The following is a 22,977-nucleotide window of genomic DNA, read 5'->3' on the forward strand; positions in this document are numbered from 1 at the left end:
GGACTTAGTTGGGGGACGGGGAGGGAAATGGGAGGTGGTGGCGGGGAAGAGACAGAAATCTTTAATAAATAAATAAATTAAAAAAAATAAAACAAGTTAAGGTTTACCCATTATGGAGGGGAGCATGGTAGCATGCAGGCAGGAATGGTGCTGGAGAAGTAGTTGAGAATTCTATATCTGAATCCACAGGGCCAGGAGGGAGGGAGGGGGGGGAGAGAGAGAGAGAGAGAGAGCGCGCACGCGCACGCCTTTGGGCCTGACTTCTCAAATTTTAAAACTGGCCCGGCGGTGGTGGCGCACATCTTTAATCCCAGCACTCAGGAGGCAGAGGCAGGAGGATCTCTGTGAGTTCGAGGCCAGCCTGGTCTACAAAAGCTAGTTCCATGACAGGCTCCAAAGCTACAGAAAAACCCTGCCTCGAAAAACCAAAAAAAAAAAAAAATCTTAAAACCAATCTCCCAGCAAGGAATAGGGGCACTCCCTGGCGGCCATGCATTCAAGTATATGAGCCTATGGGACCATTTTTATTTAAACCAAATTCCCCCCCCCCCCAGGCTTGGAGCCATATCATAATTTAAAAATGTGTTCAGCTTAACTTCAAAACTCCCCATAGTTTATGTAAGTCTCAACATTGTTTAAAAATTCATAGTTCTTCTGAAACTCAAAGTAATCTATTAACTCACCTCTATGAAATAAAAATGAAAAGCAAACCACGTACTTCCATCATAAAGTGCCATAGAATGTATATTATCATTTCAAAGGGGAGGAAAGGGCACATGGTGAGGAATACTGGACCAAAGCAAGACTGAAAACCAGCTGGACAAACTCCAGACTCGCATCTCCTCCACGTCTGATGTCAAAAAGCTCCTCAGATCTGCAACACTCTTATCCACTGTGCTGGTTCAACTCCTTGTTAGCGGCTTTCTTTGGCGGGTAGTTCAGGACTTTGGGGTCTCCAACACAATCCAGGCTTCACCTTCATGCCTTTATGTTGAGCTCTCTGGTTTTCTGTGCCGGGGCACCCTGGACTCAGCAGTTTTCTTCCGCGGAGGGAGATTCCACAGAAGCACAGGCTGCTGAGTTCTTCTGCTCCATTAATGGGGCAAGAACTTGGGTGCCTTGTTCAGATACGTTTTCACCAACTTTCTGTTTTCCGTGGTTTCCTTCAGTGCTTTAGCTTTTCTTTAGTTACTTCTCACAAATAGGAAGCTTGGTTGGGTGGGGTCTTACGCTGAGTTCACACTCCCTTTATTCCGGTTAGTGTCAGGCTTTTCTTTAAAGTTTTTATCTCCTCCAGATGTGTACTTAGCTTCCTTACCCTTCCTGGTGCTCCTTTTCCTCTCAGGCTCAACATGTTGTATTTTTCCGTGTGTAGCTCACTCTTGATTATAGATCTGCTTAAGAGTGACCACTAATAACCACATGGTATATTCAGTATTAGATTGTCTTGAAATCTCCACTAATGCCATTAATCCAAACTCTTCAGTTTAACCTCAGGTAGATTTTTTTGGACAAGTGCAGAAAGAGGCCACATTCTTGGCCAAAATACCACAAGAATGGTCCAGGGCACTAATATTCTTCCCCTCTGAAACTTCTGTAACTGAACCTCAGTTCAAATCACCCTTGCCACTGTCTTCTGTGCTTCTCCTAGGATGGCCCGTTAAGACCAGCTTGACACGTTCAACCTGCTTTCCTGATCCAGAATCCCAAAGTCCACATTCTGCCAACAAGCAGCATGGTCAGGCCTGTCAGAGCAATACCCTGTTCCTTGGTACCAACTCATACAGTGTCTTAGTCAGTGTTCTGTTGCTGTTAAGAGATACGTGACCATGGCTATTTATATACATAAACCAAACATTTCATATTTAGGTCCATTATGGTGGGAGCATGGGGGCATGCAAGCAGGCATGTTGCTGGATAAGTAGCTGAGTGTCCTACATCCAGATCCACAGTCATTGGAGGTTTCTGTGGGCCTGACTTGTCTTTCTGAAACCTCAAAGCCCATCACCCCAGTGAAACACTTTCTCGACCAGCATACCCCCTAATCCTTTTAAGTTGTGTCAACTCCTGTGCCCGAGCATCCAAATCTGTAAGCCTATGGCCATTCCTATGTCATGCCTGACTATTTAGTCTTACTGTTGTGCATATGAGTGCATGGTGTGTGTGTGTGTGTGTGTGTGTGTGTGTGTGTGTGTGTGTGAACTAGAAGACAACTCTGGAGGAAGTTAGTTCCAGGGGTTGAGCAGCTCAGGTCTCCTCAAGGCCCTTTACCCTCTGAGCCATTTTGTCAACCCAGGTCTTAATTTTATATACATGTTAGATGGAAGCTTACTATTTGAAGGACTGGGTGTTAATTTAGACTGTAAATGGTGTACTTGAACAGTATGTTGTAAGAGTTCTGAGGACACTGAGATCACTTTTGTCTGGCCCCATGCTGTTGGGGACTGAAGGATGGGCTGCTCTGTGGAGGCCCCGCTCGGGTGGATGAGTGGCCTTTGGGACACTTGGCAGTTTCCCTCCACTCTTGTCCCAGTTGTGATTCCCGTTAGTCCTCGGGGCAAGAAATTAAATCTTAAAAAAATTTGGTGTGTAGAATAGCATCTTTACATCTTATTTCATTGCTGATGTAATATTTAGAAACAAAAAGCACATGGCTTATGGGCTTGGTCACACTGCTGTTTTCTCCTTTTTTTATAATACCATATTTTTTTAAAGATTTATTTATTATGTACACAATGTTCTGCCTGCCTGTTTTCCCACCCTCCTAAGAGGGCGCCAGATCTCATTATAGATGGCTGTGAACCACCATGTTGTTGCTGGGAATTGAACTGAGAACCTCTGGAAGGACAGTCAATGTTCTCAACCTCTGATCCGTCTTTCCAGCCCAATCATACTGTTTCTATACTGTGTATGGACCTGCTCCCCTTAATCTTCACGTTGTAATTTCTATTGTGTCTGAACAACTTCATTCCCTCAGTTTCTCTTGGTGTTGGTGGCTTTGTTCATTCATTTATTTGTCTGTTTTTATTTTTTTATATTGCTAGCAATCCCCCTTTGTAAGCACCATACCTGTCACAGTGTTTTCCAGTTCTAGTAGGGTCTGTCAGTGTGGAAAAGTAGAATTTTGCTTTACGTTATCAGCATTGGTTAGCGTGGCTCCAACCATGCTCTGGTATTTAGAAACTGTAAAGCTAGCAAGTACCTATCCGATCCCTTGGCAGCCACAGTTCTGTGTTGCTTTGTTTCTGCCACAGATAAAGTTGTGTAAGGCTTGTAAAGTAAAATGACCCAGGACTTGTTTTTTTTTTTTTTCCTGTAGAATTCTGGTGTGATTTGTAATGTTGTGGCTTTGTACCGTTCTGGAGCTGGAAGCTTGACATTAAGTTTGTAGCTTCCTGATTTTTAGGGTAGGTAGGCAATGCTTGACTTGATATGCAGTTCCATAGTGAGACTTGGAAATGTTTTAAAGGTTAATACGGTCCTTCTCTTCTTCCCCACCCTCTCTGCCTCTCCTTCTCTCTTGTCTTCTATTGTTAAAAATCAGTGCCTAAACTTAGGCATGGTAAGGTAACTACAGCATTTGGAAGCTGAGGATGGAGGGTCACCATGCGTTGGAGGCCAGCCTAGAGTATGTCATGAAACTGTCTCAAGAAACAACAGAGGCCTGTGGTCTGTCAAATGACTCATCTGAGTTGTCTGTAGTAGAACCCTGACTGGGTAGCACAGTAGTTTGAGGGAAGATGTTTGCAGGTTGTGCACTCTCGGGAATGGAGCAGTGACTGACCTGGGGAGGTGAGGAGTAAGGAAGCCCCACCACAGAAAAGAAACAGAAAAGCACAGTGTGTTCAGTGCGCTTCCCTTGGCCCGCAGAAAAAGTGCCTCTAGGAGAAAACCTTAGTAACACCAGATAGCTGTTCCAGAAACACGAGTGTCCGCAGTGAACAGTAGGGATGTCGATTGCTGAGGACTTGATGTAACAACCTTGGTCATTCGTGTTGACTGACTAGTGGTCACCAGGTATCCCATGAAAGGGCCTTTCTCAGGGAAGGGTAGAGTCTTTGGAATTGTATTGGAGACTGTTGGTAGGTTATGATAGCTTGAAGCTTCCAGAGTTCCAGATCATTCTGCTGGCATCAGCAGAAGCAGCTCTGCTAGCCCTTTTTTTTTAACATTAATTTTTTTTATTTATTTATTAAAGATTTCCGTCTCTTCCCCGCCACAGCCTACCATTTCCCTCCCCCTTCCCCAATCAAGTCCCCCTCCCTCCTCAGCCTGAAGAGCAATCAGGGTTCCCTGCCCTGTGGGAAGTCCAGGGAACCCCCACCTCCATCCAGGTCTAGTAAGTTGAGCATCAAAACTGCCTAGGCTCTTACAAAGCCAGTACGTGCAGTAGGATCAGAAACCCATTGCCATTGTTCTTGAGTTCTCAGTAGTCCTCATTGTCCGCTATGTTCAGAGAGTGCGGTTTTATCCCAGGTTTTTTCAGACCCAGGCCAGCTGGCCTTGGTGAGTTCCCAATAGAACATCCCCATTGTCTCAGTGTGTGGGTGCACCCCTTGCGGTCCTGAGTTCCTTGCTCGTGCTCTCTCTCCTTCTTGAATTTTGCATGCAAATGGATGGAAATAGAAAACACTATCCTGAGTGAGGTAAGCCAGACCCAAAAAGAGGAACATGGGATGTACTCACTCATATTTGGTTTCTAGCCATAAACAAAGGACATTGAGCCTATAATTAGTGGTCCTAGAGAAGCTAAATAAGAAGGAGAACCCAAAGAAAAACATATAGGCATCCTCCTGAATATTAACCTTCATCAGGCGATGAAAGGAGACAGAGACCCATAGTGGAGCACCGGACATAATTCTGCTAGCCCTTTTGCTGGCGCTAGTTCTGCCTTACTCTGATCCTCTTGCCTTCCAGTGAGTTGTTGCTTCTTGGGTTTTGTGCTGTTAAAATCACTCTTCTGGGTTTGAATTTGTTTGAACCCATGTATTGTTGTTTTGTTTGTTTCGGTTTTGTTTGCAGACTTGTGGAGCCTGTCTGCTTTTGTTTTGCCTGCAGCTGTGGGATTGTACTTGAATTTAAAGCTGTACTTGGCTTCAGCCTTTGCCTCGTAGACACGTTCCACATCTACCTTAGAAATTGCTGGTTTACTTTTTTTTTTGTGACAGGTTTTTTTCACGTGTACATCAGGCTGGCCTTGAACTCTATCTGAAACTAAAGTTGACCTTCAACTTCTGGTCCTCCTGCCTTGACCTTCTGGATATTGGAATTGAATTGTGAGCAGCTGTCAGTATGTCCAGTTGATGAGGTGTTTGTTGGTGATGTCTACCTTTGTCCCTTTGACTTTACCTAATAATTTTTAAATATCTAAAGAATTTTAATCTAGAAGCTTTGAAAGCTCAAATGAGTTAGTTTTGCCTTCTAAATTTATGGTACATATCTAAAATCTAGCCATTTTATTTTTAATTATGTTTATGCCTAGGTCTCTGTGTGTGTCAGAGGAGGATTCCCCAAATCTGGAGTTAGAAGCAGTTGTTAGGTCCCTGGACGAGGGTACAGGAATCTGAAGTCAGGTTCTCTGCAAGAGCAGAGAGTGCTCTCAACCATCTCCCAGTCTGTAGTCTAGGCTCTTAAACTACCGAGATTTCATGCTCAAGAAAACAGACAGCTGAAATGTGTGTGACTATCCATATTTTAATATATTGCTTCAGTCTTTCATTTATTGGTAATAACTTTCTTTGCTTTGTTCATTTGGTAGTTGATCTGTTTTGTTCAGACTATAAATATTACACTGCTGGTCTGTAAGAAAGCTTATTGTTTTTATTGACATTATACTCACTGTGAGTACTTAGTGGCGGTTGCACAAAGCCATGTATTCCAGTGTGTAATGAGCTGTAATCATATCCCCCTATGTTTGTTCCAGTGTGTAATGTGCTGTAATCTCATCCCCCTGTTTTTCCCCTTTCCCTCAGACAGTCTTGCTTCTCCTTTCGTGTCATCTCTATGAATTCGAAACCAAGGAAACATGGTGTGTTTCTCTTTATGAGTTTCAGTTAGGAATCTCCAGTCTGTCTTCCTGGAGTTGACAGTTCCACTCTTCCCTTAGCGTCCCTATGAAAGGATGGTATAGCTGGGAGTCATTTCTCTCCTCCCATATGTGTTCCAGGGACAGATCTCAGGTTTTTGGTCCATGTCCTTACCTGCCAAGCCATCTTGTTAGCCTCCAAATCTTATTTTTATTTCACAGTCAGAAAGGGAATTCCAATAGGTGTTAATTTTTAATGTTGTCCTTTACATTTTATTGGCAAAATACATGTGTTATTTAGTATTTTTATAGCTCTGACTAACACTGTAGGATACCATGAAGATTTCTTAATACTTTAAAAAAAATGTACAGTTTCTTAGGTTGTAAATTCCTCCTTATTTGCAATAATATTCTATATGTCCTACTTCTGAGCATGCATCCTTTTTTTGGTATGTTGTCAAGTGTTTAGCTAGTTCCAGTATCCAGTACCTCCAGAAAGATCTCTTGGTGTTGCACTGGGACAGTTTTGGTTGCCATTGGAGACTAGATTGCTTTGGCACACTTGATAAAGAGCCAACCCAAAAGCTTTAGCTATTCCTAACAAGATAATAGCGCGAGAGTTGCTTGGTGTAGGCAGAAGTCTGAGCATGCCTACGACTTCCCAGAGCCCTCCACACTCCTCTGTAGTACATCCCTCACCTGGCTCCTATCAGAGTGTATGGAATAGAGTGCTTCTGGCCATGGCACAGCGTATTGGTCATCAGGATAGGTTACACTGCAGCTGTAACAGATTAACCATCGCGTCTAAGAATTTGTTGTATCTTAATATTGGTAATATCAGTAGCAACAGGTATTCAGTAGGTTGGATCCTGTTAATAACTTCCACCCCTTCTTTCTCTAAATGTAGGAAGGAATTTTGTTGTTTTCGCTATAGTGGTTTGGGATCTAAAGTAGAGGCATTCCCCAAATGGAGATCTTTTTAGAAGACTTAAAATAAGTTCCTGCCGTCATGAAATTTCTTTAAAATGTATCAGGACAGCTTGCTCACCCTCCAACTCCCTCCACTTTGTCTGATATATCTCACTCCGAACTTAGCATCTTCCCTTTAAAACTGATGTCTTTAACCTATGAAATTCAGCTAAGGCTGCCCGTATGTACGTGGACTTGGCTCATTGCTGGGGCCTGGAGCACCTGCCAGTACCAGCCAGCAACAGCTTCACCTAGGGTGGGGGCCTCAGGAGTTCACCCTCCCCCATGCTGGAACTTTTAACCTGTTTGATCTTGAAATTGGAATTTTTCAAAATCCAATTTATCTTGGATCGTGAGAGAATTTTTTTGAGAGTTCCTTTGAGAACTTTGAGTCGTGGACATTTGGCTCCTGTAAAAGGAGGCCTTGCTTAGCAGCCACTACGAAAGCATGAGTAACTAGGACAGCCTGCTGTGATCCCTCTAAAGCCAGCAGCAGGGTTATTCCTATCATTTAAGTAAACACACTGTTCAATAAGTTTGCATATACATAACCATAAAGGGGTAAGTGGAAATGCAGCCAGGAGGGTTTTGAGTTTTGTTGATAGAGCTGAAAGTCGGTAAACGCAGTTTGGAAGTCATCTGAAGGTTCCCACATAGGGAATTGCACATATCTGGGGTGAGATATGGGATGACAAGTGTATCCCCTGGAGGTTTGTGTGTGTGCTCATGTGTTTGTACATGTTATATGTTATGTGCTCGTACGTGTGGAAGTCCAAGGAAACTCTACAAGAATAAGTTCTCAACCATGTGGGTTCAGGGATCAAACTTAGGCGTGGCTGTAAGCACCCCACCACTGAGCCATCTTGCCAGCCCAAAGCTGTAGCTGTATAACACAGGAGGTGGCTGCGAGTGCTGGATGGGTCCTTGTCAGTGAAGCCGAGGATGCCTTGGTGTGATGGCATTCCTAACTGACGTCATCTCCTGGTTCAGGCTCTCTTACTTCTTTATTTCCCAGGAGTTTCCATAGAAAAACTGGAACCAAGACTTAAAATCTACATTTACTAGAGATGCTTAGATTCATGGGACACCCATTTATTTATTTATTTATTTATTTATTTATTTATTTATTTATTTATTTATTTAAAATTTGGGGGGCAGTGTCTCACTATGTAAACTCAGCTAGCCTGAAACTGTAAAGACCAGACTGGCCTCAGACTCACCGAGATCTCCCAGACTTTGCTCCCAGGTGTACCACCATACCTGGCACATATTAATTAATGAGGAAAGAATTGTCAGTTTTGAAAGTCAATTTCATACTGTGCTGTTTATTCATTTAGCCCCTAATCAAGAGAATGGAAGATGATAGGCACAATGAAAATTTTATGTAATAGAACCAATTTTGCAAATAATTTGAGTATTTGCCCAATAACATTATTCAGTGGTTACTATGTAATTAGCAGGAATGCACTAAGTAGGCGGAATTATTTCGAATGAGATTTTCTTCCTCTAAAATGTCAACTTTCTTTCCATTTGCAGCAATCCAAGAGAAGGTTTCAAGGGGAAAATAGAGCATATTAAAATACGTTTTTAGCTGGAGAAACATAGAATAAAAACTAATCATGGAGCTTCTTTAGAACACTGAGTAAAGAGGCAGAGCTGCAAACATAGAAGGGTTGTACGAATTGAAGCTAGACAAAACCAAAACTCTAAGGACAAAGTATGTTACAAGTTGGTTTGTGACAGTTTGCTAAGTAAGGGCTCTTAAACCTTGTCAAGTAAGCATTGGGTGCTGATTTATATCTTTAATCCCAGCATTTTGGAGGTAGAGGTAGATGGATTTCTTGAAGCAAATGCCAGCTAAGGCTATATAATGAGAACCTGTCTCAAATAAAATAAGACTATGACAGTTTGTTTATGCTGGAGAGATGGTTGAGCAGTTAAGAAAGAGTGGGTCCCAGCTGCCTTTAACTCCAGATCTAGTGCTCGCTTACCTCTGACCTCCCACGGAATGTATGCAGGCATCACACTTGAACAGGTGGAAGAAGAGGGGAGAGAGATGTGTCAAGATGCTACAGTTTTTAAGTTGAGTCCTTTGACCCTGAACAAAGTTGTTAATATTCTAAAGGAAGAGCAACAATAATTGCTTCCAAGAAACACAGTAGATCAAGAAAAAAGGAGGCCATGTCAGAAACAGTACAGTATATGTGGAGCTCTGAATATGTTGGAACCTTAAGGGATGGAGAAGTTCCCTTTAAAGTCTGGAGAGTAACTTCAGAGTGAGGGGAGAAGAAAGAAGTGAAAAGGATGGGAGAGAAAGGCGGGGAGAAGAGAGACAAACTGAGATGCAGAAGAGGGGGCTTCTCAGAGCATGGAGGAGGAGCCAGATCCTGGTTAGGACCATAAATGGGGGTTGTTGCTGCAGGGAGGTGTGGCCTGTTCTCTGGCTGTGGGGTTTTAAGTGACTACTGTCTTTTAGGGGCAGGCCCATGTTATAACAAAAGTGAAATCAAGATCGCCTGTTTGTTATGTATTACTTTGCCCAGCCAAAACTTTGTGTTCTGCCTTAAATAAACCCTATTGCTGTTACCGTAAGTTCGTATTTTTTTCTTTAATCCCAAGTTAGTTTGATAATTATCTTTTGTATCTGTACTTTGGTTAGGATGGGCTTGGACGACCCAGTTTCTTAGAAGCAGAAGGGGTGAGGAAAAAACAAGAGCAAGTAGGCAGAGGCAAAGGCTGTATTGTAGTCTCCCACATACATACACAAAATCAAATCACCCATGGAGGTTGACAGCTAGACCAGTAGATAAATGGGATTCATTATCTAATGTGAAATCAGCAGCATTAGGAAAACAAACTATCAAGAAACTAAAAACACATAGCACAATCATATTAAAGTTGGCGTGTTCTGAAAACAAGGTAAAAAAAAAAACCCACAACTTAACTAAATAAGATCAGAAGGCGACGTGCCGTGTGCCCATAGACTGCTATTTTTCTTGTTTCAGGGGCTGATGAGTAGAAAGGGAAATGTCCTTTCAAGTGAACTTTTCTTCTAATGAATGAAGCCAGAGAACCCTGAAGTTCCTTAGCAGATCTCAGAGAGTCCAGCTCTAATTGAGGACATGTGCAGCAGGGCTTTTGTCCAGGGAACAGATTGTATCAACTCTCCTCTCCCCTTAGGCTCTGGGGTAGAGGATGTAACAGAGTCTTCCTTTGATGCAGTGCTTTGTTTCCTTGGGGATTCCTAAGGCGGGGAGGAGAGCGTGAGGAGGCAAAGCCAGAGAAGAGAGGCGAGTGGCTGAGCAAGCTGGGGCCCTCAGAACTCGCCTTCAGTTCCATGGTGTCTCTAAGATTGGCTTCCTGCGCCTTAATAGTTCCTTTGCTCCTCGAGTTCCGTAGTTTGCTAAACACTTGAATTTCTCTTAAACTACTAATTTCTTCATTTCTTGGGTTGCTTTTAAATTCCTATTAGGCTGGCTATTTTTAATCTTTTGATTGCCTATAATTGGGACTTGTAGTATATAAAAAATGAGTGAGTAGACCGTTCCGGAATATCAGCTATTCTCCACTTCCCCAAGTACTCACAGCTCTCCAGGTAGAATGCTAACTGTAAACTGTGAAGTCAGCTACTAATTAGCCCTCCCCCAGCAAATGCTTCCTTTCCTGAAGTTTTATTTCCCATTTTAGTCTTTTGTCCCCCTTCTTTCCTAAAACTGTTTATGTCATCGGATGGGATTTTTTTGGATTATATTTCTGTGCAGCTAACAAGAGTGGTTTCCTTGCTCTCACCCTGAGGTACTTAGTTCCTCCCATGGAACTAATAACTAGGAATATTATCTCACAGGAGTTTGGGGTGTCATGAGGCAGCCCAGTATTTAAAAGATTACCCGTAAGTATGTCTTGCACACATGGAAGTTTTTTCCCAATTTAGGCAGGAAGTATGCCACCTTAGGGCTTCCCTTTGAAGCCATTGAAGGTCCTAGGAAGGTCCCCTTAACACCTGCACCCTATAGGACTGGAAAATTCATAGGCCTCTTCAGTGTTTCTAGGATTAGTTGCTCAGAGAATTTCTATACTAAAAGTAGCCAGGTGACAGGAAACAGAAGAGGCAGAAGCAAATGCTAAGCCAGAAGAGTGGTGGAGGAAAGATGGCAGACAAAGGCTGTGCCTGCCACTCTGCAATGAGGGTCATCTAACGACCTGTTTTAGAACATACCAGACTGCTGACCAAAGAGGAGATCCAGGCCCCAGAAGGAACTTCTCATGTACCTGGGAAGGCAGCGCAGATCGCGGGGTGCATCGTCCTAGGTGCTGACAGGTAAACAGCGGTGTGAAGTAGATGCTCCCGTGAGTCACGTGGGATGGCAGAAACAGCGAATCCCATCCTGGACTCCAGTGGGAAGGCGGTCTTCTCTACACAAATAAAAGTGACTACATGTCAGGGACAGACAGTTGGGTTATCTGAATAACTCATCACCATTAAATTCCTTCTTGATAGCTGCAGAATGAACGGATGTTATAAAACTAATGTATTTAAGGAAATCTGTTGACGAGGATCTGTGATGAATAGATTACCTTGAAGCCGAGAAATCTTTGCTGTAGGTTCAGATGCTCCTGATTAACATTCTTAGCTTTTGGGTCGCTGGAAGACCATGGTCTGCTAAGTTAATGTACCCCAAACCTAATAGTAGGGTGTTAGCTCAGGTACAGGGATCAAAGGTTACAGTTACCAAGGAAACCAAGGTCTAAGATAATTTAGACTGGATTTGGAACATACTAAAAGTACATAATCATGAAATTTTGATCACTTTTAAAAACTCTTCGGCCTAAGTGTGGCATTACGGTTCACTTGGGTTCACACAGTTCAGTTTGATAGGTAATCTGCACCTGGGAGGCAGAGCCAAGCAGATCCTCTGAACTCAAGGGCAGTGCAGTCTGCACAGTGACTTCAGGCCAGCCAAGGCTACATAGTGAGGCCTTCCCTCAGGAAAATACCCTGTTTTGAAAGGAAAAATATTTTTATAGCTGTCCTTCTAAAAAGTGGAAAAACCACATGTTACAGTTTGTTAAAACACATGAAAGACTGAAGTTTTTTTTTTTTTTTAAAGGAGAAATGAAATTTTTGGTAAAAGGTAGTATGGTCAGATGTGGGAACGTATGCTTCGCTGCTTATGCACAGCACTGCTGACTGGTTACCGCTAAAGCCTGAATGGCGGCACAGGATTAGTTTGAGCTGTTTTAGCGCTGTCTCCATGGGTGGTAGGTTGGTAAAAACTGGCATTTCCATAGTTAAATCCCATCTGATATGTTACCGTGATCGCAGCAGGTCTTACTCACTGCAGGCAGTGCGTGAAGAGAACTATGCTTCCTTTTTTGAACTTTGTGTTTTCTGATCTTGGCTTCAAACACCTTTTTCTTTTTTTGGCCTCCACCCCTAAACACTGTTTTTGGCTTTGCCTTCCATGTCAGCTTTATACCAGGTAATCAGGGACAGATGCTACACTTTTGAGACGAGAATTTTGGTCTTCTAAGATGAGTGATACATACATACATACATATATATATATATATATGTGTGTGTGTGTGTGTGTATACACACATGTATATATGTAACCACATACATGTGACATAAATACTCTGAAGAACGCTGCACAGTACAGTAAGCTGTAACTACCAGCTGTCATGGTAGATACCGTGTTCTGTAGTGTGCTCTGTTACAGGGGCCTTTGGCATAATTTACCAAATTACAGGACATGTTCCACGCTTTATCACAAAAGCAGCTTGGAGAGTTAGGTTTCACCCAGCTGTCGATGCATGTATGTGAGACAAGGCTAGTCTGTGATGTCTGCTAGATGTGATGTCTTCTGTGCATTCCTGTGAGTGTAAGTCTTAGCATATCTGTACTGGGGACATCTCCATTAATACATAGAGGTCCATATTTTACTGACATTACTTCTTCACCTTTTTTGAATTATGGGAGACATCAGTGCCATCCTAGGACTCTGGTCTTTAATATCATAGATATTTTTTTGCTGTATCCATTTTAATATGTTTTTATATTTTAAGTGTACCCTTTAGTTTTAAGTTCCTACGATGAGTATCGTGTGTATGTCATAAACATAGATATTTAGAAGGTACTTTGACACCGGATTTTCTTTTCTAAATTTTATGTGTGTGTTGGCTACATGTATGTCTGTGCACCACTTAGGTTCCTGGTGCCCTCAGAGACCAGCACAGGGCATCAGACTCCCTAGAACTGTAGTTACAGATGGTTGTGAACTGTGGGTGCTGGTAGGTAGTTGAACGTGGGTCCTCTGGAAGTGCTAGCAGGCAGCTCTCTTAAGTACTTGGCCATCTCTGTACCTTCTGCCTTTCTTTAGAAGTACTGAAAAGCGAGTTTTGAGGAGAGAAGTAAAAGGTGTGTTATAGTTGCTCATACCTGGAAGAATGTTGAAAAACCTGAAAGAATGTTCAAGAAACCCACATAAAGTCCCTGAATATTTTGCTGGGTAAAATGGGTGGGAAAGGTTGGGATTTTTAATCATGGGGTATTAGACATAAGTTATACTTTAAAAATGAAAATAAAGGAGCAGAAACTGATTCAGTGTGTATCACAGACCTCCACGGTCAGCTTGGTAAAGCATTGTCACTCTGGGATAGCTGGCTGCCTAGCAACCATAGGCCATGGCAGGAACAAATAGAAATGTAACTAAGCAAAAATATTTGTTGTATTTACTTAGAAGCAATTTGTGGTTTCTTAGATCAAATTGGAAGTTAAAATCTTGCTACTTTTTGGTTTGCTTTTAGTTGATGCTGATGAAATTAAAAGGCTAGGAAAGAGATTCAAGAAGCTTGATTTGGACAATTCCGGTTCTTTGAGTGTGGAAGAGTTCATGTCTCTGCCCGAGTTACAACAGAACCCTTTAGTGCAGCGGGTAATAGACATCTTCGACACAGACGGAAATGGAGAGGTGGACTTCAAAGGTAATGAAGGGCGTTTTGTTTTTAAAGTTAGTCTTAGCACACTCTAAACAAGAATGAAACTAGTTTTTTTTTAAGTGTCTATTATTTGGTGATTTTATAATTAAAGTTTATGCTAAAACTTGAAAATTTGTTTTGTAGATTTAATTATCCTTTTTGCTTCATAAATTGTCGATGTGTGTCTTTAAGAGTATAGTCTACCACAAAAAGGGACATTTAATATTTCCTGTTTTAAGAAAAATCATTCTCATCCAAGGACAGCTTAACAGTATTAAAAACTATATTTTTCCCTTTTTCTTACCTTTTTTAAAATTTTATTTTAATGAGACCTGTACTGGTCAGTTTTGGTAGCCCATGTGTCCTTCATTTCAGCTCGACATCGAGGAATCTTTTATGCAAATATTGATCAACTGATGTACCATTGTACATTTGATCTTAAGCTTTTAAAAATACACATTTGGCTAGAATTGTCAATGTTCTTGTTTTGTTTTTTTAAGAATTATTGTTTACCAGATTGTAAGTAAATAATTTTTCTAGAAATTTCTAACAGTATTTTTTACCTGTTTTGGAATGGAAACATATGTAGTGATATTTTGTTTGTAATCTAAAAAATAAAGCTTGTGTGAAGATTAGAGAAGCAGAACAGCCGGCTACTAGCTCTTACCTCTGTCTGCCTCAGACTGGAATGGCAGTCCTTTCTCCATGATTCCTCAGACTGAATGCTCTCTCTGTGAAGCCGCAGACAGCATCCTCAGACTGCTCTGAGCTCCTGTCTCCTCTCTCACCTGTAGCCCTGTCTCCATCTCCCTAGTGCGGGAATAAAGACTGTGATCCCAAGTGCTGGCATTAAAGTGTGTGCCACCATTGCCTGGCCTCTGTGGCTACCTAGTGGCTTAGCTCTGCACTTCCCTCTTCAGGCAAGCTTTGTTACATTATAAACAAAGTATAGCTACAAACCTAAATGCTTTTTTGTTTTGCTAAAATAATGTACAGTCTTTTTCTTGCCATAGTATAAAGAAAACTGGTTAAATAAATATCCTTAAAGGGTGGTTTTGAGTGTTAATGGCTTTACAGGCCTTAACATATAACTCAAATTGATTAATCTTGAGAACTCAAATAAAATTAAAAGTTTAAATTAAAAAAAAAAAGAAACCTTGTGTTTGGAAGCTTTAAAATTGACATACTGATTTTTCAGCGCTACTGTTTTGGTTTGGTTTGGTTTTTCAAGACAGGATTTCTCTGTTCACTATTTTTAGTGTTTTGCACAAGAAATAACCCTTTGAATGTTGCTTTTCTTTATAAAAATTTAAAGTTGTGATTTATAAACATTTTCAACTTTTATTTAGAATTCATTGAAGGAGTCTCTCAGTTCAGTGTCAAAGGCGATAAGGAACAGAAGTTGAGGTGTAAGTATTCTCCCTTAAACTACCATTGCGTGTTTCGTCTTAGACTTCTGAAAAGCACTTACTATGTTTGCAGCTAGTAGTATATTTGAATATACGCTGTTCGTAGCAGTGTAGCTGGAAAGCAGATGTTTCTGAGAACAGGCACATCACGTGCTGTAAGTTGTACTGGTTCTTGTGCCTGGGTAGTCTACACTCCATAGCTCAACTTCTAATCAGTTAATGTTAAGTCAAACTGTGTATGTAGCTTCTATATTTTAAAAGGTGCCATCTTCATAGTAAACTCTAGATAGTTGGTAATACAGCTTTTCATTTATAGTATTTGTATCTGCCTTATAATTGCGTTGATTTGCCTGTTTCTTGTTTGTTTTTAGTTGCTTTCCGTATCTATGACATGGATAAAGATGGCTATATTTCCAATGGGGAACTCTTCCAGGTGTTGAAGATGATGGTGGGGAATAACCTGAAAGATACACAGTTACAGCAGATTGTAGACAAGACCATCATAAATGCAGATAAGGACGGAGACGGGCGAATATCCTTTGAGGAATTCTGTGCTGTAAGTGCGAAGGCTGACTCTTCTGTTAGCGTGTTCTAAAACATTTTAAGGATCATTGACTAGACAATTGCATAAGCATTAATTTGATTTGAAATTCTGTTTCACCCAATTGCCTCACATTTAAATTTTGGAATATGTTTTAACTGCTGATAATTAAGAGATACCATTCTCAAGAAATAGTATACATAAGCAGTCTGATAAAACGCTGCAGGAATGATAGTAGTATGATTGGGGATGGGTGTGCGTGGGTGTATGTGGAGGCTGGAAGTGTCTATCTCATATGCTGTCCTTAGTTTTTGAACTCTTCTGCACTGATTCTGAAGTTCACTATTTCTGCTAGACCAGCTGGTCAGCAGGCCCCGGGGGGGGGGGGGTTCTCCTGTCTGTCTCATCACTGCTGACAGTGGACCTCAGCATTTGGGAGGCAGAGGCAGATGGATCTCCGTGAGTTTAAGGCCAGCATGATTTACAGAGGGAGTTTCAGTACAGCCCGGGCTACTAAGATAAACCATGTCTCGCCCCCCCCCCCCCAAATAAAGAAAAAAACAACAAATACATGCTACCACACCACCCAGCTTTTTATGTGGGTTCTAACACAGAACCTTACGCTTGCATGGCAAGCTTTTGACCAACATAGCCTTCTCTCTACGGTACTAGTAACTTATTTGCTGATAGGCCATCGAAATTATAAGTGGGATATATTTTTAAGATTTGTTTAAAATTCACCCATTGAGCTGAGAATAAGGTTTAGTTGGAGAGCACTTGCCTGCTACCATGCATGCAGCATTGGGCCAGTGCCCACTCAGTACTGCAAGTAGCAACAAAAAGCATGTTTGAAAATGCTTTGATGGGACTGGAGAGATGGCTCAGAGGTTGAGAGTCCTGGCTGCTCTTCCAGAGGTCCCAGGTTTAATTCCCAGCACCCACGTGACGCTCACTTCTGTCCATAACTCCAGTTCCAGAGTGTCTTATACTCTCACACAAACGTGCATGCAGGCAAAATACCAATGAACATTAGAAAAAAAAACAATAAATTATTTGTTTTTAAAAGAGAAAAAGATGTTTCAGTGTAAAACAGTTTTGTGTTCATAAATTTTAGCTGACAACACCAGAAACTGAGTCACGAGGACCCTAGAAAAGGGGCAAGAGCCCTGCCATCCTAACCTTAGATGCTCTGCAGTTGGCCTAGTGGTTTGTGCCTTCCTCTTTCAAGCTATCAATGAATGGGTTCTTCTGTTCTGTCACAGGGGTTCTGTGTCCAGTGGAGTCTCACAGGTACTGGGAGTTCTAGGAAACTTAGCACGAGGTAGAACCTTCCTTCACTCCAGAGCCAAGGATTCGGTGCCTCTTAGCTTTCCTGCAGCTTGTCTTCTGTACCACTGTCCTTAGCACAAAGCATTTTCAACTACAAGCTAAAGGCAGAGAATATAGACGCTTCTAGACGAGAGGCAAAGATATACATTCTTGAGAGTTTTGTCAGTCATTGGTAGATACTTACCTAGGAAGGTTTCCCAGTCCTGGTTTACATTTAGACCCCACAAGGGTAAAAGTGCTGGCCTGCAAGTCTACTGATCTGATCTCTTGGTGACTTATTTGGTGGGAGGGGAGAACCAAGCCTCTCAAGTTGTTCTTTGACCTTTCTGGAGCGGGGGTCACTCACACAGATAGAGACAAATGGAAATTATGCAACAAGTGGGCCAATTTGATAGTTGTGCAGCTCACGGTGGGTTCATCAGACAAGAAAACACCCCACTGTCTGTCCATAGGCCAATTTTCTCAGTTGAACTTGTGTCAAATTGATAAAAAACACTAATCAGTACAACCTGTGAGTGGAATAAAATGTGCTTGAAGTGAAGTTTCCCAAAAGTGAGAGAGAGGCACAAGTTTGTCTTAGGATATTATGTAATGTATACACACAGACTTACCCTGTTGGTCTAAAAATGTAGCAGGTGACTAAAGGGTAGGGTTTATTCTGGCTCACAGTTCAAGACTAGAGTCTGCCATGCCCATTGAGGGCGGCATGATCTCAAGGTACCTGGTCACGTGTCACCAGTCAGGATGAGGATGATGACAGATGCAGCTTCCACTCGGCTCTCCTTTCCCACCTGCAGATCTAACCTGAGAATGTCTGCCCGCAGCGGGGCGGATCTTCGCACTCTTAGTGCTGTCTCGCTACTCTGCTAGACCAGAGGCACACCCAGAAGCTGTCAAGGGCGAGTCTAGACTGTCGGGTTAACAAACAGCTTCCACCTGTTGTCAGCTTGACACCCAAGCACACCATTTTAAAAGCCACACCTTCTACCCCCGTCCCCATAAGGTCATAACCATGTTATAATATAAAATGCATTCAGTGTAACATAACAAGTCAGAGAGAAGGAGAGACAGACAAGGCTGGGTAGCTTACGTCACTGTAGACCTTTATGAGGGGGTCCTGCATTCAGGCGTTCTGTAAGAACCAGACCGCTTTCACCCGCACACCTCCATCCTCTTAGAAGCTGGAGTAGTCTTCTGGCTGGCTTCTTGTTGCTGACCAAAAGCAGCTTGGGGAAGGAAAAGTTACAGTTAAATCACTGGCAGAAGCAGGTCTGGCTTTAGTTTGGTTTCTCTTCCTGTGGTAAACACCAAACAGAACGAGCTATGAGAAGAAAGGATTTATCTTACACTTCCACACTGTAGTCTGCCCAGGACAGGAGCTCCAGTCAGGAACCTGGAGGTAGGAACTGGCACAGAGATTGTGGAAGAGCACTGTTTGCTGGCTTATTTTCTCGGGCTTGCTCCGCTTGTTCGTATACAACCAGAACCACCTGCTGTTCAGTGTGCTGGGCCCTCCAACATCATTCATGAATCAAGAAAGTGCCCCACGGGCCAGTGATGGATGCATAGCCCTAGTTGGGGTTTCTTCTTAGGTATTTTTAGTGTGTATAATGAGCATGGAAGCCAAGGCAGGAACTGAAGCTGTGGAGGATCGCTGCTTCCAGGCTTCCTTTCAGCTTCCTTTTCCATCAGCCCAGGCCCATCTGCCCAGGGGTGGGACTGTCTGTCTCCAGCACACGTAGCCCTTCTCTTGATCCACTTCATTCCAGCTCTACAGCTCTCCCTGGCAGAACCTCCATGGTCCTGGCATCTAACATTCTAGGCTATCTATTGAAATCTAGGATTCACCTTCAGGACTTCAGGCAATGTTTTCCCAAGGTCTGCATCTCCCCTCAAGCCTTCAAAACCAGTAACACATAGATGACACCATCCAGTTCTTCCAGCTTGAAACAGAGCCTGGCCCACTCCACCAGTTGCATCAGCTTCTTTGTGCTGATCTGCGTAACAATTCCGTGTGTAGTTGCTTTGAGGAGCAGGGAGCCCCTCAGTTGGGCTGAGCTCAGTTCTTCAGCAGCTGTTATAAAAATAATTGCACATTAACATGTTCAGTCTTGTGGAACCTGCCCTGACACCTACAGTCAGATCCTCCAGGCAGATGGTAGGAAGGAATGGTGGGGTGGGGGATGGGTAGGGAGCAGGATATCTATCTATGAAAGAAATGGGCCTGACCTTGTCACTAAGTTTTCTCAGTCACCAGCGTCTTAGAGTTGTAATCCACCACAAAGGGAAATCAGGGCAGGAACTGATGCAGAAGCCACGGAGGAATACTGCTTACTGTCTTGTCTTCCGTGGCTTGCTCACCTACCCAGTGCCCACCTGCCCAGGGGTGGCACCATTCACAATGGCCTGGGGCCTCCCACATCAATCATTAATTAAGAAACTGTTCCACAGACAGGCAGTCTGATTCTGATGGAGGCATTTTCTTAGTTAAGGCTGCTCTTCCCAGATGTCACTAGTCTGATAAGTTGTCAAAAGTCGCCAGGACAGTTGTTTTACTACTAAAGACTTGTCTCTATCTGTCGCAGGTTGTAGGTGGCCTAGATATCCACAAAAAGATGGTGGTAGATGTGTGACTCTTTGGAGAATACCATCCAACACTTTTGCTTTCTTCTCCATCTCTGAAGATCTGCTCAAGACGTCCAGCAATGCTCTCTGTGTATTTAAATGGAAGTATTTTTCTCTGTGAAGCCACATTTTCCAACATGAGCCTCATGAAGCCAACTAAGTGTTATTGAACTCCTGCTCTCTCAATAACTCTGTGTAGCACTTTAAGGTTTGAAGGACAGCAACATGAAAAGAGCATATCAGCATGGTGGAGAAAGGGAAGGGGTTGGCTTTTTAATTTATTTTTCTTCATCTTTTATAACAAGAAAGTATCTATATATACATATGTAAATATTTATATATAGATATATGTAGCTTTCTATATATTTAGTAGGTTGGCTTTAATTTAATATACTTGATTCAGAAACAAAATGTTAGAGTACAAAAAGTGCCAAGCAGAACATAAAACATCCTTCCTTTTATTTCACACAGTTTTATATGTAGATATAGGATTGTACAATTTGCGCCAGGTATTAGGCCAGCTATTTCCTTTCTCTGTGCTTTCTCCTTTGAGAGATTGATAAAGCATTTGTTAATGCCCTATTATTTACCTTAATTACATTTTTGTAACGAGTCTATAACTTTATTTATATCTCTGAGATATTTCCAGGGACCGCGTCTTATTGCTGAGCAGCGTTTAGTCCATCTCAGTTGGAGGTCTAGTTCAGTGCCGTTGCCAAGAGTGGGCTCTTGTGTCCATAGAAGAACTGCATATGCTATGGCTGCTTCAGGCTGATACTTTACAGTCGCTGTTATTTTTATTAGGTGTCCCTGAGTAATTGTAATTAGCAGTTGTGATTTTATAAAGGTCAGGAGTTTTCTGAGGCAGTCATGACTTTTTAAAAAAAATGTATTATTTGGTGAAGAAAATCCAAAGTAATCATGTAATGGATTATCCTTGCTTTATTATCCACAATGACTTTGTCACTTTGTCATTTGTGTATGAATCATGAATTTCCCTTCTGCATTTCAAAAGATGTATCAGTTAATAAAAAAAAAACTAGTGACACTTTAATGAGCACATATTTATGTAAAATCCTGTTTGCTAATGTATATGCAGAGAACAGATTTTGCTCAGATTTGTACTTTTAAAATTTCTTTGCCAGAAGGCAAGATAGCACATAAAGGTTTTTGTTGTTTTGCCCACATGATTAGTGATGGATAATGACATTAAATTTGTGTGACATAAAAGTATGTCATGTTCTACCACGTGATCTTATCCCTTCCCTTTTCTGCAAAGGTACTATTGGCTGGAGGTAGACCATTTTGGGTTAGTTTTATATGAGTCTTCCCTATATAGTTTTTCTATTAAAATTGGTTTTATAATCAAGAATGATAATCAAGAATGGTAAAGGGTGGGTTGAATCAAGGTGAAAGAATATTAAATTGAGCACACCTGCCTGCCACCGCTGTTCCTTCAACTGAGTGCTGCACACACCATGGGCTCTGTCTGTGAGAGAAAAATCCCGGTGCTTGGTGTCTTTGCATGACATGGAGTTTTGCATGTAGATCAATTTAAAATGTACCTCTTGTTTACATAATTTGCATAATTTTAAAAGATGATGTTGCCAAACTTTGGAAATGTTAATAATACTCAAAATGAAAATCTCCACGACATGTAACTACTTTGTTCCTCTGGATCAGTGCGTGGCTTCCAATCCCAGCCCGCGGTTTGGTCTGACCCAGTGCCAGCCGCCTTGTGTTCTGCTCAAGAGGGAACTAGGCTTTTGTGAATTTTTTTGTACATAATTATTTGTTACAAATATTTTAGCAAATGCTTTCTATATCTCTTGCTTGTGCATATCTTGGCTGGCATTGTGGAAACAAAAAAATAGTGCGAACTATTTCCTTACTGGGGAATGAGGGTTTTTCTTTTTTAGTTTGTGTGAGGGAGGCGGGGGAGGGCATGGTTTATGTTGAATGTTTAAATTTTCTTCTGCATGATCCACGTCATGTTGTGAAATCTTTAGAGGACTTCATACTGTATGAGTAAGACAATAAAATATTTGAAACTTGCTTGGATGTGTTCTGTCATCTGTTACATCTACTACACTTGGGAGGCCAGCCCATGCTTTAGGGTTTACAAACCTTGATACAGTGCTTTCTTGTTTTGAATCATAAGCTACAGGCAAAGTATCTGGAACAAATGAAAATGCTGGTATTATAAAAGCCCCCTGACTCCGCTTACCTCCCTGACCACTCACTTTCCCGACCCGGGCCTATTATTCGTGCCTTTGGGGTTTGGTTTGCTTTTGTGTAGCAGCCTCGTTTCCAGTTGCCTTTAATGCCTTGTTCACCTGTGTATGTGCTGGCTCAAAGGGATTCTTCTGATTGTCCTGGTGTAAAACGTAAATACTCTTGGGACTCCTTTACCCGGTCTCATTTCTTTTATTCCACAGCCTCCTCTTCCAAGCATATTTTGTCTTCCCGGCTTATAGAATAAAAAAACAATGCTTCACACAGTAGTGGTTTGCTTGTTTAACAGATATGTCCACTTTTCCAGAGTATCACCTGGATTTTGGTATGTGATCATTATTTAGGAAATTAACTAGTATGCAGTTCTTGGATTACACATGTTGTAATTGCATTTAACGTCACACTAAACCAGGCTGGTTACAATCTTACAAATGCGGCTCTTTTTATAACTTCTATTTTGAAACTTGTTTTTTCAGGTGGGGTTTCTCTGTGTAGCCCCAGCTGTCATGGAACTTGTTTTGTAGACTAGACTGGCCTGGAATTCAAAGATTCTCCCTGCCTCTGCCTCTGCCTCCCCAGTGCTGGGATGGATTAAAAGCCTGTGCCACCATGCCTGGCCTATTTTTGAAAGTACTGCAGAATTCTTAATGTGTTCAGCACTGTAATCGTGTTGAGATACTCATGGTAGGTAAATGAAGTCCCTTACCCAAATGAGTTGTGGGGTGTTGGGTGTTTTAACCCAGAACATATATATGTGTTCACAGATTCCAAGATTTGTGTGCACTGAATAGTGGGCTCCACACTGTTGAGGATCTGAAGAGAGAGAGCCTAAGAAAATGACTTCAGAATGAAATGGAAACTCTTGC

The 22,977-nt window shown here is 41.9% G+C and overlaps 1 protein-coding gene across 1 annotated transcript in view; it reads left to right on the forward strand.

Annotated features, from left to right (window-relative positions):
- Ppp3r1 (protein phosphatase 3 regulatory subunit B, alpha) overlaps positions 1-21,931 on the forward strand; it is a 48,599-nt gene extending 26,668 nt beyond the window's left edge. Inside the window, exons 3-6 of the mRNA XM_005366435.2 lie at positions 13,802-13,978; positions 15,322-15,381; positions 15,753-15,937; positions 19,837-21,931. Coding sequence (XP_005366492.1) covers positions 13,802-13,978; positions 15,322-15,381; positions 15,753-15,937; positions 19,837-19,884 — 470 coding nt within the window. The 3' untranslated portion in view covers positions 19,885-21,931. The remainder of the gene's footprint in view (positions 1-13,801; positions 13,979-15,321; positions 15,382-15,752; positions 15,938-19,836) is intronic.
- The last annotated feature ends 1,046 nt before the right edge of the window (positions 21,932-22,977 follow it).

This window comes from Microtus ochrogaster, unplaced genomic scaffold (genome assembly GCF_000317375.1).
Source record: "Microtus ochrogaster isolate Prairie Vole_2 unplaced genomic scaffold, MicOch1.0 UNK9, whole genome shotgun sequence".
Classification (NCBI taxonomy): domain Eukaryota; kingdom Metazoa; phylum Chordata; class Mammalia; order Rodentia; family Cricetidae; genus Microtus; species Microtus ochrogaster.